A 19968-nucleotide genomic window follows, 5' to 3' on the forward strand; every position below is an offset into this window, starting at 1 on the left:
TTTACCTTAAGGAGTGTCTACAGAAGCGCTTACTACCACTATTGAAGCAGCACGAGAGCCCGACCATCTTCTGGCCGGATCTCGCTTCGTGCCACTATTCAAAGGACGTGTTGGAGTGGTACGAAGCCAACGGGGTCACCTTCGTGCCAAAGGAAATGAACCCGCCAAACGCGCCGGTGCTTCGCCCAATAGAGAAATATTGGGCGATTATGAAGCAGGCCCTCCGGAAGAACCCAAAAGTTGTCAAATCGGAGGCGGACTTCAAGAGAAAATGGATTTCTGTTCAAAAAAAACTACAACCTGAAGTTGTACAGAAGCTTATGGACGGGGTAAAGAGGAAGGTGCGAGCATACGGGCTTGGGCTCGAAGTATGAATAAAAAGAAAATGCCAAAAGTTGTTTAATAGTTTTCATTTTACTGTCTAAAATTTTCAAAAGGATCGGTCTACTGGGCGATTTACTACAGCGTTTTTTCCGTGATGCAATTTGATGTGACACACCCTTTATACATTCTTCTCTTTGATAAAAGACCCGAAAAATATGCAACAACTGCATGAAATGTAAAAAATATGTTTGTTTCGAGCATGTAGTTATGCTATGTTCTGATTCTTACTCCAATGAAACCACAATCGATTAATACGTTTTTATGTTGTTTTATAGCTCTTTATACTTCCATGAATTATTACTTACTTTTAATTTATAACAGTGAAAAATTCAAGTATGAATTTCGTTATTTGTGTTGGAGTATCCAAAATTACTCTGTTTTGAGGAAGCTGAATTAGATGACTATTAAAACATAATAAAGATGAAGAAAACATATTTTTTGGAGTTTTTTAATTCAATCATACCCTCTCCTTCAGATAAATGCCAATAAAGCCTGAAAAATACATAATGGCAACATTACAGAGAAGTTCAATTTTCGGTCTGTGACAACGCGCGCGAGCATACGTGTTATGATTTTGCACGCGAGTACAGGAGGGTTAAGAAACAAACATAACATTCGGTAAATATCAAGTGTAATTAATAATTATTAATACAAATTACAACAATGACACTTTCTACAAAAATATAAATCATTATTATAACAAGTAGGTTCACAACTTTTACAGTATCTTGAATGTTTCAAATAAGATCTTGTATTAATTAATAGGGGCCGATTTTTAGACCTAGTCGACCCACAAAATCAGTTTTCGTTTATGTTGACCCCAAGGAGTCGATATTGACCACTTTGAAAATCCCTGATCTAGACTCATTTCAACATACCCAAGGACACTAATGTTCCTGTAGAACTTTGCTGTCCCATCATATGCTATTATTACTTGCGTCATTTGTATCAGTACTCAGATGAGATTTTTTTTGTCAAATAACACGCCTTGAATAAACTCTGTGTGGAAAGCTTTTGAATACGTGTGATAAGTCGGATTAAATTTATTCGACGAAAAATCCCCCGGCCAGAACGGAAATCGAAATCCGAACCCCCGTCATAATAACCACTCGGCCACTGGAGCACAAAAAAAAACTATCCAGAGGCATGTTTCATAATAGTTATATCGATCGAAGTGTAGTTACCACACACCGTCTATCATGCATATAAAATGTTCAACACTTTATCCTTTCCAATAACCATTCATCATAGCGCAATGTACATTTCACTATCATGCGAAAATACGAACGAACGGTGTCAAATTTCTTTCCGACTAGAGTGGTCTGGTTGTCATTTTAACCTAACAAGTCTTTATTACACAGTCCTCAACAAGGTAATGTGACCTACGTATGGCTGCCTGCAATTCTCCTCCTTAAATATCCACAATCCTAGTGGTGTTGATCAATATTGGCATAACTTTCGCCACCATGACCATGCTCATCGACATGTTCACCATACACTGCCGGATGCTGTGCATGTCCGTTTCGCTGCACATGGGCCTGGAATCCAGCGACTTTGTCCGACTTATACTCCACCAGACGGTGCGTGCCATCTGATTCATGGACCGAATAGGATCCCTGTACAACATCACCATCCCGGTGTTCCCAATGCTCCTTGTTATCCCCCGTGTGATCGTCCTTCACTCCATACTGGTACTTGTATTGAGGGTGATCGTGAGGCTCCTCTTCAATTGAAACAACCATGGTCGCACAGGCGATCAATACGATGCATATCTGCAATCAAATTAAAATATTCTAAACAAACGATACAAGCACGAATCAATATTATGATTTACCTTCAACATATTTGTCAGGTTACTTTCTTCTGAATTTGGGCTGTAATTCAAACCGACCTATTGGTTCACTGCAACTGGGGGGACTGCTTCCCATTTCAGCTGGGCGTGCAATATTTATACGAAAGTTTATTTTTTCAGAGCTCAAACCAGACATTGCCTGGTGGTCTGAACGCGAGCTGTTACGAGAAAATTCGTTCATGTCTGATTTGACCACCCCCGTCTCATCATCTCTTTGAAATTCGAGGGTTCTTGATATTTTCGGGTTTACACGGCTTGTAATTAGCAGAGAAAAGTGGAAAGGCACCACATTGTGAAAACTGAATCATTAGCATGATGCATTCACCAAAGCTTTGTTTCGCAAAGCAAAAGTGAAAAGGCTGAACATCCGCGTTATTGTGGTTCGGTTTGATGCCCAATGTCTTCGTTGTAGAAGTGCGTCAAAAACAAAACAGTAAAAAAACTCTAATTGACAGGTTCAATTAAGAAAATTGAAGCTCAATGTTGCATTGCCAGCTCAAACCGGTTCCATCTGCACACACGTGCATGCAAATTATTACGACGGCTAGGCCTTTTCTCTCATCTTGCATAGCCGTATAAATACACAAATCGCTGCAAATCAAGGTATTAGTTTCGTGGTCGCCGCTTCACCGTACATATTCTTACAACAGAAGTCAACATGTTCAAAGTTAGTTGACAGAATTGAATAAGATATGTTTACCGATTGCCGAACTATGTTGCATAATATCCTTGCAGATCATTTTCTTGGTATCCTTCCTCGCCGCTGTTGTCTTCGCCCTCGAAGATCACCACCATGAGGATTACAACGCTCATCCCAAGTACAAGTTCGAGTATGGAGTCAAGGACTCCCACACCGGTGACCACAAGCAGCAGTGGGAAGTTCGCGATGGAGATGTCGTCAAGGGACAGTACTCTCTGCATGAAGCCGACGGCAGCAAACGTATCGTTGACTACAAATCCGATGACCACAATGGCTTCGAGGCTGTTGTCCAGAAGGTCGAACACGGACACCATTAAACTTTGGCGGGCGAGAGCGTTATCGGACCAACACCGTCCTGAGTATTTCCAGTATTTTCAGTATTGTTGTGATATTGAAAATATGTCTGTTGTTATTTATGAACAATAAAGTTTGTTTTTGTTAAACCGTAGATTCACTTTACGTGCTTTTGTATAAAAAAACGGAATCGCTTGTTGTTTACCATTATTTGAAGGCGGATAATAAGATAATAAATTTTCACAGATTAAGTCGGGAGTCTTGGGGAGGTACGAAGTCCCGACTTTTAAATCATGATTTGAGGCTATCCTTTGGGAATATCTTAAACTCAATTATGTTGTTAATCGCAGACACAAAATCCTCCATTTTTTGACATCAACACAAACTTTAAAACTGCATAAAAATGTTCAACTGAATGTTACTGAAAGGTGTCTAAAGCATGAAAAATGAATAATGCTATAACTTTTAACCGATAAACATTAGTATTATTCTTTAAGTGTTAATTCTAATTTCATATGCATACGCCTGGGAGTCTTCTTCACATTTGCACTGCACAAAATAAATAACTGTCACATTCTTTGACATCCTCATACATAACTTAAAATGAAACCAAAAGTATCATTAACACGTTGACTGCCTCGTCAGTCACCGGTGACTGACACTGAGTTTCCATTCATGCCGCCCCAGTCACCGGTGACTGACAGTGTAACATATGATGATAAAGGTAAATAATATAAACATACTAGCTGACCCGGCAAACGTTGTTTTGGCATAAAAATTATTTCTAGCGAATATGTTGGTTGTTAAATAAAAAATAACTACTGTATTGTAAGTTTGTTTAAACGTTTTAACGATCTACATATACGTGAAACGTTCGTTACTCTTGTGTTTGACATACCGAGGAATAGAGCGCCAAGTCGATGACCACCGACAAAAATTTAAAAAAAAACACAAACCATTCTTTGTATTCCAGTCCCGATGAATTTCATTAACGAATCTGAAGTGAAAATAGGAATATATTTTTGTCGTGAAGTAGACAAATTAAATGAAGAATATCAATATAAATTTCGTTGTTGCAAATGTATTTGTTGCTCTTCATTGAACCACAGAACTCAACATTAATATGAGCATTGAATGTTTTGCTCAGCTGAGGCGAATATGGCACTGCCGAACGATTTTCTATGTCAATGTCTGCGTTGGTAATTTTTATGAATGATTGTCTATCATTGTCAGTTTTTAGTCGTTGATATATTGGACATCAACCTAAGTTTGCAGTCGTGTTGCGTTGGTGAATTCTTTGAGAAAATGCATTGTATACTTTCCATCTGCTATGCAAGGCTATAAGAGTTTTAGATTACCGCACTGTCATGAACCATGTTTATAATAACAATATCGAACAATAAAAGCAATTTTAAGTTGTTGAAATTTGAATGAAAATTTTTATTCGATGTTGTTTCTATACTTGGTAGACATAGTCCAGACCCTAACTTAACAATTATCTATTGATCTCCTTGCATTTCAACCAAAATATTATTCAAAATAAAAAATAATTATCAGAGACTATCCTTGTTCAAGATACCTGAAGAGAATGTATTATTCTGCTACACAGAACACACAAAAAAGGCATATTTAATTTATTTTTTTGTTTTTGAAGCGTGTTTATTCCACTCGAAAATTCATAACAATTTACGCTTCACAGAAATGGAACACGAAGCTCAATTAATGGAATCTTTGAGGAAATTACACTATCGATTTCCTCAAGGCGTATTTTGTCGATTATCCAAATTGAAAATGTGTACATGAGGTAATCCCAATTTTTTGTAATTTTGACATCCTGCCGAATACATTCAGCAAGGTGTGGAACCAAATACATGTAACGTTGTAATGAAGCTCGTTCTACATTTCATTCTTTTTTGACGTACAACTACGTCTTTCAGGAAGGGTGCCAAATCAGAAAACAGGTCACGTTTTTGTCAAATAAAGTTAACGTTAATAACTATTTTCACAGCGAACAAATTCTGATACTTTGCACACCAATGGAATCGGAAATTCTCTAAGAGTTGTTTTATATACTATACAGTACAATCCATACTATTATATACTATACATCCAATCCAATGGCTAAACATTTTAAATTAATGAAAACTGGAAGCATTCTCATATTCCCATACATTTGTTCTGTCGGTTTGTGTGTATCCCCGAACAGAGCTGTCAATAACGAGCAACTGATACATTCGTTTCGGCCCATTTCCAACATATTTGTTTTGAATAAGCCATCCGCGATTTGAAGCCAAACATTCGTTGCGTAGACACCCACTGGACAACATCGTTGCTGGACGAGCTGGACGGCGAGGGATCGAGTGCCTCTCTCAAGGCAATGAGGATGGAGGTGTAGTGCCGGAATAGAGTAAAGTTTTCCAAGGGCCTTTCTCAAGGCTAGAGACGAATGAACTGAAAAAAGTTTCTCTATAATACAAAACCTAACCTAACCTGAAGCCACACCACTTCTCGTTTGGTGGTCATCGAAACAACATGATTGCCGCAGAGCGTTGATCGGGAGAGAATTGTTTTCTTGTCGGGTGAAGGAGGAGTATGGAATAGAGTTTCTTTCCACAAGGAGCCCTTCTCAGGGCTAGAGGCGGAAACCAAAAATAGAATAGAATGAAAACACAGATGCGAGTGAGCTAGCATAGCATACGAGATTTGTGCAAGTGCGGATTTGGAAGAGTATCCGGAATTTTGGAATATAGATATACACTAAATTTATTTAGATAAACGTTCTGAATCTTATTTCGGACGCTTAAGGCATATGATGCAGAAAACAGATCTGAATTTTATGCACAGGTATTATTTGGTTGATATTTTTAATAAAATAGTTCAATATGCTTTTAAACTTTCTACTTTGGTATCTATTTTATTGAAAACATAAAAAAATCATCGAATAAAATGCTTTTCAAATGAAGCCAATAAGAATCAAATTTCGGACACTTTATTTTGAAATTTTTTGGACGAAAATTACATTACACTTGATTATATTTTATGATCAACTGCGAAACACTTACCAAGCAATTACAGTAAACTGTTAACGATGATGGGAACTGATGAAACACGGGAGAAATTTAAATATTGATGAACGGGTAAATTCTACGTACTCACGCTAAGAAAACTACAAACACAAACGATAATGAGTAGTGTTATCAGATTTTTGCCGATTATGTTAAAATTCAAATGTTGTTCTCATATGAAATGATAGTGAAACCAAGAGATTACACTAAAGAAGCAATTGTGATATTAATTTTATAGTTATGTCAACTGTGCATTAAGCATTTCAAGATATTAGAACAATGTGTCCGAAATATGATTCAAAACGGTATATGAAAGTTCATGAGAATATGCTTCCAAATTCCAGTAGTGTAGCCTTACTGTTGCATGTTATGGGGTTCGATCACATCTCAAGCGAAATATAGGAGCAAAAAGGGATCTTATTTTTTTTTTTCCCAAAATATATTTTTTATTAAGGCACATGTGGCGTTAGCCTGACGGGGCCGGGAGTCCAATATTTTGACAAATTTTGTCTTACAACTATGTTAGTAATATGTAACCGATTACTCGCGGTTGGCTCGAGGTTAGTATTACAAGTGTTCTCATAATTGGTATGTTGCAGTCTTCGATGCTCTATACGTGTGCCCGACACGGGCTACTTCCTATTGGGATGCAGCTGACCATTAATCAGCAACGCTCCCTAGTCTGTACCCCATATCTAGCGTGGTGCGTCTTTCTCGACTCGAGGAATCCAGGATAGAATGGTCACTAGCCGGCGCAATCATCAGTTCGTGTAGAGTTGTCATGAGCGGTACAACCTTTGGCTCTTGTTGAATGATCAGTGGACTGCACAACCTTTGGCCCGTGTATCTGTAAAGAGTGTGTGTATGTATTGACGCGACTAAGTAAAAGTTTATCGTTTGGATAGGAGGGATATGAAACGGGGACACAACGAAGGAAACATCATTAAACGTTGACATCGGCGTTTCTGAGGAACAGGTATAGATGAAGCAGAAGATCAGGATCCCGGCTACCTAAGATATCCCGGACGGGGATATCCGATTGTCTGCCTTTTGCTCTCAGTGCTCTAGAGAGCTGAGAGCGAGCAGCATGGAACCGGTGGAGCCATGGAGGAGGTGGAATATCCTAAAAAGGGATCTTAGTTTGTGATCGATATCTGAGTGGGAAGGAGAAAGTCTGATCGGAGTTGAACCAAATAAAAAAGAAGCGCCGATAGCTTTCGACTCTACTCGGCTTTTTCGAGTCTACTGAAGTAATAAAAGATTAAATAGCTGAAAAGACATTACAAAAATTACGATGCATTCTAGAATAATATCCGAAGTGATAAACAAGTGGATTGAATAATATAATTCCGTAGTTCTACGTCGAAAACTGCGGTCGTGTCCTAGATACAACCCATTACAATTCTTTTGTACACACGTTTTGTAATATCATGACAATGCATGTTTTTAGACTTGGCAATATCAAAGGCTGCGTCGGCGTTGCTCATGATAGCGTCTGGCAAGTGAGTGTATTGACGTAGGACTACGTCTAACCGGAAGATATAGGGGGTGAAATGGAAATCTAGGCACTGAACAAGTAGGAAAAAATGCAAGATTTGGAACGCTTATAACTCGAGCATTTCTCAATAGATCGCAAAGGTTTTTGCATCAATTGATAGGAAATATATCTACGCATCTATCATAACGAATAACATTTCATTTTTCTTGAGATAAATAATTGAATAATTGTGAAATATCAAGCATTGTCAAAATGCACTATGTGCCCATTTTTGATTGGTCCGTTTTGTGCTCCTCAAATCGTACCGACCAAAACGGGCAACCAGAGCAGCAGCGAAATAGAATGAAGCACGATTGGAAAGGAAAAAGAAAAAAATGAACGAAACATTGGTCGCAGTCTCACACATGCGTAATTCTCGAGCCAGCCAGTCAGCTTAAAAATCCCCGCTCCGCTGCCGTAACGATCATTCTCGTTCAAACCGTACACCAACAACAGGCAGACACAAACGCAATCGCAAAACGGCAGCAGGTAGCAGAAGAAAAAAGTTTGTTCTTTATACAAACTGCTTCAACGGCAAATCCAGAACAAGGCGGCATCGAGGGCGTTCGAAATGGTTTTTTTGAAAACCACGAGTACTAAGTTTTCTAAATTGGAACCATTCCATAAAACAAGGCGCTTTTCAGGGCCATTAAACCTTCCAAAAAAGAGTTTAGGAAATACAGTTCAATGCTTTCTAAAACAATATCCAAAATAATAATAAAACACAAATTGATTTTTTCATAATTTGTTTGCCAGGATATGATGAGTATGTGAATTTGGCACTTGTTCTGAGCTTATTGATTTTCACCAATTCTTAAATTGCTTCTAGATTGAAAGTACAGTAATTTACACTTATCTCGACAGTTAGCTAATTGGACGGACCTGTAATGCGACATATTTAGTTGGACATTTTTGTAAACATAGAGTTCGGGGTCCAAATTATGACCCCACATTGAAAGTCGACACTGTACCACTGTCATCGCAAATGTTCAATTACAGGTTAAAATTACCTCCAATCCGATACTGAGTGGTGGTAATGCGACATGTCATTGAATGTAATTTACTGTAAAATATGTCACAAGCTGGATGGGAAGAATTTTTCCAACTGTGAAAGCTGTGGCGAGAGGCAAATGCAATCGCTAAACAGAAAGGTTTAGCCGAACAAGATGGGGATATCGAGTGATAACAAAACAATAAACTCTTTCGATTGAAGATAATTTTGTGATCCTGAAAAGGACCCTTTTTAGCCTGCATGTGTATCCAACGAGCGAACAAATCGTAATGAATGTATTTTCTTCTTCTTCTTCTTTTTGGCTTTAAGCGGGTTTAAACTTTTCAGTTCATTCGCCTCTAACCAGAATGTATTTTTTTGCCATCGCTCCCTTTTAACGCTCATTCGTTCGTCTCGTTGGACTCGCCCCTCTGGCTGAGTCTGCCGATTTGTCTCTATCCTGTGAGTATGTACCGCTAGAGTATAAAACACGCGGACCCCAAAAAAATATATTATTTTCTTTGAAACCGTAAACCCGTGTGGTTGTACGGCATCGGCATCGTGGACGTAACAAAGGAGGACAAGTTAAGGGAAAGGCAAAGTCTCACTCGAACCGTGCAGGTCTCCAGTTTCCTGTTGGTCGCATTCACTGATTGCTCCGCAAGGGTAACTAGGCCGAACGGATTGGTGCCGGAGCACCAGTATACCTAATAGCGATTATAGAGTTTCGGCCGTCGGAGTGCTCGAGTTGGCTTGCAAAGCTGCTCACGACAAGCAGAAAACCCGCATCAAGAACAGAGCAGCTTCGGTTCGGCGCTCATCAAGGCAACAATTAGTTTCAGTGAGTGGCAAAGTGTTTCTCCGGCACAAATTGTAATTAATTAATTAAATTATAATTTACTGAACATTAAATTGAGCATTAAATTGTAATTTACTGAACAACATGTCACAAGCTGGATGGGAAGAAATTTTCCAACTGTGAAAGCTGTGGCGAGTGGCAAACGCAATAGCTAAACAGGAAGGTTTAACCGAACAAGATGGGAATATCGAGTGATAACAAAAACACAAAGGTTCTTTTCAGAACCATCAACATATTCATAAAGAGTAAACAGTGAACTAACCCATTTTTCAGGTAGATAGGTAGGTATTTACGTAGGCGAAGAAAATAAAACAATATATTTAAAATATATATTTAACAAAAGCTGTCCCCTTTGTATAGTCCTACGTCACTCCGGTTATGTCCCTGACATTACCACCCGTCTTTTTTTCCTCACACCGCTTCTGATTGTTTAGAATCGCAGTCGTTCGCTCTCTACCTCTATATCAATCGCAAGTCATTCTACGTTCAGATGCTGAACGTTAGGATCGTTAGAAACATTAGTACCATTGAAAAAGAAGATGGAGAGTGTCGTTTGAACGGTGGGTGTCAACTATGAACTCCATATTGTTGTTTCTTCTTCGAATCACAATTTCTCGCGTCACTGTGCAGTCGCCTACCATGACTCCAGCAATATATTCAACGACATACGCATTGAATGTATACATTGATTAGAATTGATGAAAATAACGTGATCGTAACCTTGCAAACCGAGCATTTCGAGCATGAATTTCAATAATTCATTATGTTTATTCAAAAAGTCTTCCAGCTCGCTGGCAATACGCATGGCTTTAGCCGAATTAAGGTTATTGGCGCATGTGAGGATGAATGTTCAATGAAGTGAACGCGCCATATGTCATTTAACAACGTAAATAAATTCGCTCTCTTTGAACAGCAACCGTTTCGGAAGAGTTCAACCACAAACATCGTGACACGAGATTTTTATATACAGGGTTTTCCAACTTTAAATTCCAAAAGTAAATTGAAATAAAACACACCTAGAATTCGAATTTCGATGAAACTTTTATTTCAAATTAAAGTTTGGTTTATGCCATTATGTGTGAAATACAACGTCATTCAAATGTCCACCTAGGGCTTCCTCGCACACCTTGATCCTTGATGACTTTTCGGCACATATGGGGCGGTATCTCGGTCATAACTTCACGAATGTTGTCTTTCAAATGTTCAAGAGTTTGCGAAGAGTTGGTATAGACACGGTCTTTCGCATAACCCCACAAAAAAAGTCTAGCGGGTTCAAATCGCATGATCTGGACGGCCAATTGGCATCACCAAAACGCGAAATTATGCGTCCTTCAAATTTCGTTCGCAATATGGCCATGTTCGGTCGTGTTGTGTGGCACGTGGCGCCGTCCTACTGAAACCACATGTCATCCGTATCCATATCTTCAATTTGTGGCAAAAAAAATCGGTTAACATGCGGCCATAGCGCTCACCATTCACAGTTACCGTCTCGCCGTCCTCATTTTCAAAGAAATACGGCCCGATGACTCCACCAGACCATAATGCGCACCAAACAGTGACTTTTGGCGGATGCAATGGCCTCTCAACAATCACGTGTGGATTTTCTGAGCCCCATATACGGAAATTTTGGGTGTTCACATAGCCACCGAGCTCGAAATGTGCCTCATCGCTGAAGAAAATTTGATGCGAAAATTCAGCATTTTGCTGCTGTTGTTCGTTCACCCAATCGACGTATGCCCGACGCATTCCATGGTCACCACGCTCTAATTTTTGTACCAGTTGGACTTTATATGGATGTAGGTGCAAGTCCAAATGCAAAATTCGCCACAATGATGTGTTTGGCAAGCCCAATAGCTGAGCACGCCGTAGAATTGAAACATTCGGGTCATCCTCCACACTGGCAGCAACAGCAGCAATATTTTCGGCCGAACGCACGTTACGATGATGCACAGGTTTCACAATATCCGCTACGGATTCAGTTTGTTCGAATTTGCGCACTACATTAGCGATTGTGTGCTCTGTAGGCCGTCCATGACGACCAAAATCCGTCCGTAATGCTCGAAAAACATTTGCCGGTTTTTCATCATTTTTATAGTATAATTTAACAAAATTAACACGTTGTGCGATGCTAAAACGATCCATATTGTAAAATGGCAGACATTCAACTAACGATATGACGCTTTAGTTGACAGCTATGTCAAACGGTTGTCAGCGCAGGGCTGTATACTTTCGGATGTCCGAAATGGAAAACCCTGTATAAGACAAGATAAGCCCATAGGCATTCCCTCTCGAACAGAAATACCTTCCAATACGATAAGAAACGATGGACCTTATACGTTTAAAAATGTCCATCCGATCGCTAGAAAAAAGGTTCCACTCAACGTGTTAAAGGTGCTATCCACCCATACTGGTTCAGTATTTAATCAAGTGAGTGTCGAGTTTGTGTATAAGTGCGAAGGCGAAATTTTTAGCTTATTTTTTTAAATGCTGTAACTTCGTGATAAATCAACGCATGAAGATGGGATATGCATCTTATTTAAGCTTCAACTTTCAGTTGCGATACAATATTCTCGAAAATACACTACATAAACCATGTTTTGGCACATTAAAAAGCTCGATGCAAAAAATCGATTTAATTTTTCAACGTCAAAACAATGAATTAGTTTCGTACAGAATTTATTGGTGTTTTGAGAACCGAAAGTTAGAGTTTGCGGTATTACCATTGTTTATTGACTATCATCAAAGTAATTTTTCATTCAAACATGAATATCTGTGTATGGAAAGATCCAGAAGGAGCGTTCTAGCAATTCAATGAAAGCTATTTGATAAGGTTGATTGGATTTGTTATTGTGTTGGCAAGCTAAAAATTTGTATAGTCTACAAAAAAAAATTTAAAAAAAAACAGAAAGAAATCTATTTTATATTTCTCATCAATATTCTATTACTTCTACACACACCCAGATAAAAATGTGTTCGAAAACAATTCCTATAACGGATGTGGATGTTCGGATGTTCATATAAAAATCTTAAGCGGGACGAAGTTCAGTGCTTTTGCGTACTATAAGCTGCTAAAGCCGAATGAAGCCATTACGGGGAACCTCTACCGAAGACAATTGATGCGTTTGAGACGTGCACTAGAGGAAAAAACGTCCACAATACGAGCAAAGACACAATAAAGTTATTTTGCAGCACGACAATGCTCGGCGCATGTCGGTCAGAGCATACTTGGAAACGCTGAAATGGGAGGTCCTATCCCACCCGCCGTATTCTCCAGACATTGCTCCGTCCGATTACTACCTTTTTCGATCGATGCAACATAGCCTGGTTGACCAGCACTTTTCCAATTTTGATGAAGTCAAAAATTGGATTGATTCGTGGTTAGCCGACACGCCGGGCAATTATTTACGCAAAGAGATCCGTGAATTTCCAGAAAGAAGGGAAAAAGTTGTGACCAGCGATGGGCAATACTTTGAACATTGAATTTGTAACCATTTTTGGAGAATAAAGCATTAATTTTTGAAAAAAAAACTAAGAAACTTACCGGTACTCCTATTAGTTATCTCGATTTTTCATGTGGAACTTCGTGGGAAATATTGATACACATGAAAAAATACACAATGCCATGGGTCATTTAAGCAACTTTGCATAATTGAAATATTCGAAAAATAATTAGACTATTTTTTGGAAAAAGACATTTTTTTTTCTTAATTTTTCACAAAAAATTAGAATTTAAAAATTTGTAAAATATTAAGAAAAAAAATTGTTTCAATTTTTTTTCGGAAAATCTTAACTTAAAAACTATAAGATCTACAAAAAGTTTGTCAGAAAATGAAATGTAGGAAATTACCTATGTTTTCATTAAAAATTGTTTTGGAAAAAAAATCATTGAAAAAAATTTTTTTTTTTTAAATTAAAATTCATTTTTCTCGAAAACATTAAAAGCATATGTTCTGCATATGTATTCTGTATATGTATTCTGAAAAAAATTTATATAAATAGCCCTTAAAATTATTAACAAGTTTTCCATACATCGGACGATGGGCACATTTACATGGAAAGAGTTGTTCGAACAACAACTTTTTCATTTTTTTTCTTTGAAAAAATAGTATTAATGTTTAAATCGTAACATTTTTATATATAAATTATCGCAATTTACATGCTCTGCTAACATTTTTCTATTTAGAAACATATCAAGAACATGTCAAACGTGAGAATTTACACACAAAAATGTTACGAGCAAAACATAATTTTTTTCAAAAGTCTTCATACAAAAATGACTTATATTCCAAAAACTATAAAAACAATATAAAGTTGATGTTTTCGACAAAAGTATATATTTCAACAAGATCTAAACTTTGTCGAATACAGTATATCGCTATCTTGACTATAAACAAAATTAGGATGAGTTGTTTTTTTTTTTAAAGAAAACATGAAAAAGTTATTGTTCGAAAAACTTCTTTCCTGTAAAAGTGCCCATTTTTTTATGTATGAATGACTTGTTGGATATCGTAAGCGCTATTCATATATATGTTTTAGGGAATTTAAAAAAAATACGTTTTTGAGAAAAATGAATTTTAATTTTTAAAATGGCTTTTTTGTCAACGAATTTTTTTCCCAAAAAATGTTAAGTATTTTTTTGTAAAAGTTCAAATAATTTCATGCATTTCATCCTTTGACAAGAATTTTTTAGGTATCATAGTTTTTAAGTTATAATTTTTTGTAAAAAATTAAGAAAAAAAAAGTTGGCTTTTTCCAAACAGTAGTCTAATTATTTTTCGAATATTTCAAGTATGCAAAGTTGCTTAAATGACCCATGTCTTTACACCCACAACGTTTCACTGCCATTTGAGATGGTGCTGCAAACTGCCAGTCGAGTTGGCATGAAATTCGTCAGATGCTAAAATTTGAGTTTTTTAAAACTCGAAAAATCACCGGAAATCGGGGTTTAAAAAACAATGAAGGCAAATGTTTACAGCAAATATGACAGGCAAATAGTTTGCCTAAATCCGCTCGCAACAAGAAGATTTGTTGGTGTTAAAACTATTTAATGGAAAACGAGTTCTGTCGTACATCAAAGCACCAAACAACCTTGTGAAGCGTAGATTAGATTTAGACATCTATCGCAATGGCCCAGAGACGAAATCGCAAAGACCCTAGAAAATTTATGGAGCTGTGAAGGAGAAGCTAAAGAAAAGTGAGGATTCCGAACGGATGAAGAGATGATAGAATGAATACACGATTTCTTAAAAATCAACACCAAATCAGGATATGTTTTGCAATTTTCTTTTTATTTTCAATATTATTAATAATTAAATATTTTGATACCAGAACCATTTTCTTAAATCAAAATTATTTTGAGATAGAACTATTTCTGCAATGCTTGATGTTGACGCATAATGCTTTTCATCTATTATTTGTCCTCACGCTTCTCAGATATCGTAAATACAAAGTTGAGAAATTGTTTAGAAGACATGTGAACAGTATGAAAACCATTGTCACTCTTACTGCGATAGTTACGCATGTTTATTATTATATGAATCAACCGAAGAATTCATAATTACATAATCCAATAAATAACTCTGAACAGATATCCTCGATATCCGATATAGTAATCGAGAAATATCGGTGACCAATGAAAACAAAGAATGGTGACTCTCCTTTCCGAGTGTTTATCGTCGTTAGGCGTGATGGGGCTCCTGGCTCGATTATTGTTCAGGCCAGCAGTATTCTTTTACCAAACAGAATTCTTTCCGTTGAACGCAAAATGTGTATCTTCGAGCTTACCATCAAAAAATAATCGTGTTATTTGGCAACAGAAACAACTAGATACAGGCAAAAATTACCCAGATATAATTATGATAAGAAAGATAAGTTCCCCACGATCGCTAGCTCCATTGAAAAATAGAATGAAGGAAAATCGCATCGATCATTTCGTCATGACTCATGCGCATTATTTTTTTTATCATTGACACCTAACAAATGGTGTGTATATATGACCAAATGTAGTTTTCAACGATATTTCGGCTCTCCGAGCAGCGCGAAAGTGTAAAGCGATGGAATACCTTCAATCATCGGGGTCAATTAAGAAAATTGCAACCCCTCGATGGATCAGCTAACCTTTCGGCATCTATTGCCTCCAGATTTTCGTTCATTTTTTTGCCGAGTACTGTAGCACTCATCTTTCGCGAACATATAAATACACAAAGCATGCAAAATGGATGTATCACTTTCGTAGTTACTTCACAACAGTTCACGTACTATTCCACAAAGTAAATCACAATGTTCAAGGTGGTTTCTTAAGAATTTATTCTAAATTTATGTTTATAATATTGCTCCACTATTCTTGAAGGTCCTATTCCTGGTCGCCTGCCTCGCCGCTGTTGCCCTTTCCTATGAGGGAGATCACGGACATCACCATGAGGACTTCAACACCCATCCTCAGTACAAGTTCGAGTATGGAGTGAAGGATTCGCACACCGGAGACCACAAGCAGCAGTGGGAAGTCCGTGACGGAGATGTCGTCAAGGGCCAGTACTCTCTGCATGAGGCCGATGGCAGCAAACGTATCGTCGACTACAAATCGGATGACCACAATGGCTTCGAAGCGGTCGTCCAGAAGGTCGAACATGGACACCATTGAGCGTTGTCGATACCATCCGGTGCTACCGAACGGTTCCCTTTCCTGCAGTAATTGATGTGATATTGTTGTTATTTTGATGATTATACAGTGATCTTACACACATCATTGTTTTAATTTATTTCTATTATTTCTTGTCACTCTGAAACCAAGTTCGAAAGCGTCATCTAATTTGCATAAATCGAAAGACCAATAATCATATTCCTGTTCGTCGTGAATTATCGGCGACATTCAGTCTGGCGAACTCTGCGGTCTCTGTTATATCAAATCACATCGTTATGCAAAATTTGAATTTGCTCGAATTTGACAGAACGAAACGAACCAGTTTCCTTCCACGGCGCCGCTGATCTACCTATCAAACAAGCTTTGCAGCGATGTGCAAAAAATGATACTATCTGGACACTACAAGCTTTCCCAATAAGAAAATCTGCCTACTCTCACTCCGGCAAAAATAGATACTTAACTCGAAAAACCACACACCAAACAGATCCCCCTAACGACCTGAAGACAGCAGCGAGTTCTGTGGGTAATTAGCAAAAATGGCTATTTTGTATTCATTTCTCCGCTTTGTTAGCCTCTTTTACATAACCAGCAAGATATAATTGAACATGTTTTCGTACGAATCTACGAGGCCCACTCGCACAGTTTGGGTCTCCAGAAGAGCCGGTTGTTGGATGCAGGAAAAACACCGAGCGTGAATTGTGTCTTGTGTGCGGTAGATTTCAGATCTCTGCGCCAAACAGGGCTGGGAGGGTTTTATTCCCCGATACATTACCGTTTGGTGGAATTTGTGTTTTGTTACTTGTTTACTCCGTTTACTCAGCATGGATGCTGTGACAGTTTGTTTGTTTGTAAGAAGAAAACATTCAGCGTTTGGTGAGATTTATGTATCTGCTGAGCCCATAATTCAATTCGCCAGAAACGGGTAATTATTTTGCACGTTCGGTCAGTTTTTAATATTTCGAAACGCGTAATTTGTAAATAGGAATTGTGCATTTTATATCGAGCTATTCGTATTTAGGAAAATGGAAAAACAAACTGGCCCACTGAGTAGAGCATCAAAAATACGCCTCCTCTTAGAAAATATTACCAGAAACCCACAAAATATTAGAAAAATAAACTTCAGAGCAACAATCAGTGATCCTCTTCTTAATACGGTTCGTTGAAGAGGTTGATCTTCTGTTTGGCTATATAAAAGTAAAACAACTGATTTAAAAAAAAACTATGGGATGATTTCTCAAACTTGTATATCACTCATGCTAAGCTGAAATTATTTTATTGTATTGATTTATACTGGAATATCAGTCGAACAACACCAGTTCGACTGATAGTGCCCTCGACCAAACACGTCATATTTATGAGGTACTAGCTGACCCGGCAAACTTCGTCCCGCCAAAAAATTGTTTTTTGTTATCAATACCTTCGAACATTCATGTTTTCCTACTATGAGCAAGTTCATGGGTCCAATTGCAGAACTATTCATTGATTGATCTTCTATTCGTCTCCGTTGCATTTAGTTTTTACTATAAAATTCCTAGTATTTCTAACAAAACTCATCATTATAATATCAGATTATTTTCAAACACAATTCTCGTAAATAACATGTTTCTCCGTTACATGGAATAAATGTTTTATACAGAAAATATGATAGAATGAAGACAGCTCTAAATCAGACAATTCTTTCCTCGAGTTCTGCTCTTATCAACACATCTGGCGATCCTTTTTTGTATAGATAGAAGAAGATATCAGTTTCGAACAAAGATCAATTTCGCTAACGCAAACATCAAATGGACTAACAGCACTTGTCATTATGTAATTGTAGAACATATGGGAATTTAATTTTCCGAATTTTCCCTTTTTCCTTCAGAGTTTTCCGAAAATATTCAATCGCCATGTTTGGCTGGAATATTTTTGGTTGAAATATGTGTAATATTTTTATGGGACCCACTCTCCATTCCAGAGGAGGGAGGGGTGTCATACTATTATAGAAACATTTCTTATACCCAAAAACCGTCACATCCATAATTGTGCTTGAATAGCTTTCGAGTTATGAAGAAATTTGTGTTTCATTTGTATGGCAGCACCCACCCCCCTTAGAGAGGGGAGTGGAAAGTCTAGCCATCCTAAAAAACATTTATTGCACCCTAAAACCTTCACATGCAAAATTTGGTTCCATCTGCTTGAATAATTCTCGAGTAATGCTGAAATTTGTGTTTCTTTTGTATGGCAGACCCCCCTTAGAGAGGGGGATGGAGAGTCTAGTCATCATAGAAACATTTATTGCACCCTAAAACCTCAATATGCCTAATTTGGTTTCATTTGCTTCAATAATTCTCGAGTAATGCAGAAATTGGTGTTTCATTTGTATGACAGCCCCCCTTAGAGAGGGGGAGGGGTCTCAAACTATCACGAAAACCTTCCCCGGTCCCAAAAACCCCTACATACCAATTTCCATGTTGATCGGTTCAGTAGTTTCCGAGTCCATAAGAATCAGACAGACAGACAGACAGACAGACAGAAATCCATTTTATATATAAATATAGATGGATAGAAAAATTCTTATCAAAATAATTAAAAGGCGGCGCATTATCCGTAAAATTCTACCTATGCATCTGCCGTCATGAGGTCACCGCATTGACAGTTGAACGTTGCAAAATTAATCAAGAATTAAAGCGGATTCGAAAACAACGAAATAATATCAAATTCACTCACAGAAACTTCTTCGTACGACAAACGTTTCATCATATGGCACTGAACGAACGACCTATTAGCTTCAAACGAATCACCTTCCAACTTGCTGAATTTAGAAACTTACCTTACTTTATTTTTTTTAAATTTTTAACACACACTGGTAGATATTTTTCATTATCTTCTCCTACACTATAAGCATATATTCGCTAAACTAAATATTATTTTTTTCATATTTATTCTTTGTATTTTGGTCCACAACTTCGTGTTTCCTTCTTTTTGTTTTTCTGGTATGGGACGTTTCATATGGTACATGGACACTGGTAGATTTTAGATAATTTGATTTCTTCATAAATATATTGTGTCAGCCAGACCACTGTCGACCGAATCGTGTTCACACTCACCAGCGGGAGCTGTTGGGGGTGGACCGATAAGCAACAGTCGATCACGTGCTTCACGGAAGGAATCTCCTTAATTCCTCACTACTGGTGTCAAACCACCATAGAAACATTTATTGCGCCCTAAAACCCCCACATGCCAAATTTGGTTTCATTTGCTTGATTCATTATCGGGTTATGCAGAAATTTGTGTTTCATTTGTATTCAGACAGGCAGACAGATTTCCATTTATATATATATATATATATATATATATATATATATATATATATATATATATATATATATATATATATATATATATATCAGTGATATAACAGTATCTTACGTGACCAGAACAAAGTAATTTGATCCAAATAAACACCATCATTCGGCTGCCGGCGACAAACACACACTTTTCCTTTCAAAACCACTTGCTATTTCCCGAAACACTCAGTCAGTTAAGGTCATGATCAGTGAGCTTTAACTATAAACAAATCAGTTAAAATGGAAATCAATTATAAACATTGGCATGCATGACAATGATGTGAAATTTATGGTTTGACCAAATTTTGCTGTGTCAA

The 19968-nt window shown here is 37.5% G+C and overlaps 3 protein-coding genes across 3 annotated transcripts; 2 read left to right on the top strand and 1 right to left on the bottom strand.

The window, feature by feature from the left end:
- Positions 1–1710: 1710 nt before the first annotated feature.
- On the bottom strand, positions 1711–2300 carry LOC129768355 (larval cuticle protein A2B-like). The gene is made up of 2 exons (XM_055769950.1): positions 2219–2300; positions 1711–2156 (listed from the first exon to the last, which is right to left on the bottom strand). Exons 1-2 carry the CDS (start codon positions 2225–2227, stop codon positions 1812–1814), a joined length of 354 nt encoding a protein of 117 aa, XP_055625925.1. The 5' UTR covers positions 2228–2300; the 3' UTR covers positions 1711–1811.
- Positions 2301–2818: 518 nt separating this feature from the next.
- Positions 2819–3375, top strand: LOC129770143 (cuticle protein 8-like). Its single transcript, XM_055772792.1, has 2 exons — positions 2819–2903; positions 2972–3375. The coding sequence occupies exons 1-2, from the start codon at positions 2895–2897 to the stop codon at positions 3251–3253; spliced, it is 291 nt and encodes a 96-aa protein (XP_055628767.1). The 5' UTR covers positions 2819–2894; the 3' UTR covers positions 3254–3375.
- Positions 3376–15935: 12560 nt separating this feature from the next.
- Positions 15936–16322, top strand: LOC129770707 (adult-specific cuticular protein ACP-20-like). Its single transcript, XM_055773697.1, has 2 exons — positions 15936–15970; positions 16032–16322. The coding sequence occupies exons 1-2, from the start codon at positions 15962–15964 to the stop codon at positions 16320–16322; spliced, it is 300 nt and encodes a 99-aa protein (XP_055629672.1). The 5' UTR covers positions 15936–15961.
- The last annotated feature ends 3646 nt before the right edge of the window (positions 16323–19968 follow it).

This window comes from Toxorhynchites rutilus, chromosome 2 (genome assembly GCF_029784135.1).
Source record: "Toxorhynchites rutilus septentrionalis strain SRP chromosome 2, ASM2978413v1, whole genome shotgun sequence".
Lineage (NCBI taxonomy): Eukaryota > Metazoa > Arthropoda > Insecta > Diptera > Culicidae > Toxorhynchites > Toxorhynchites rutilus.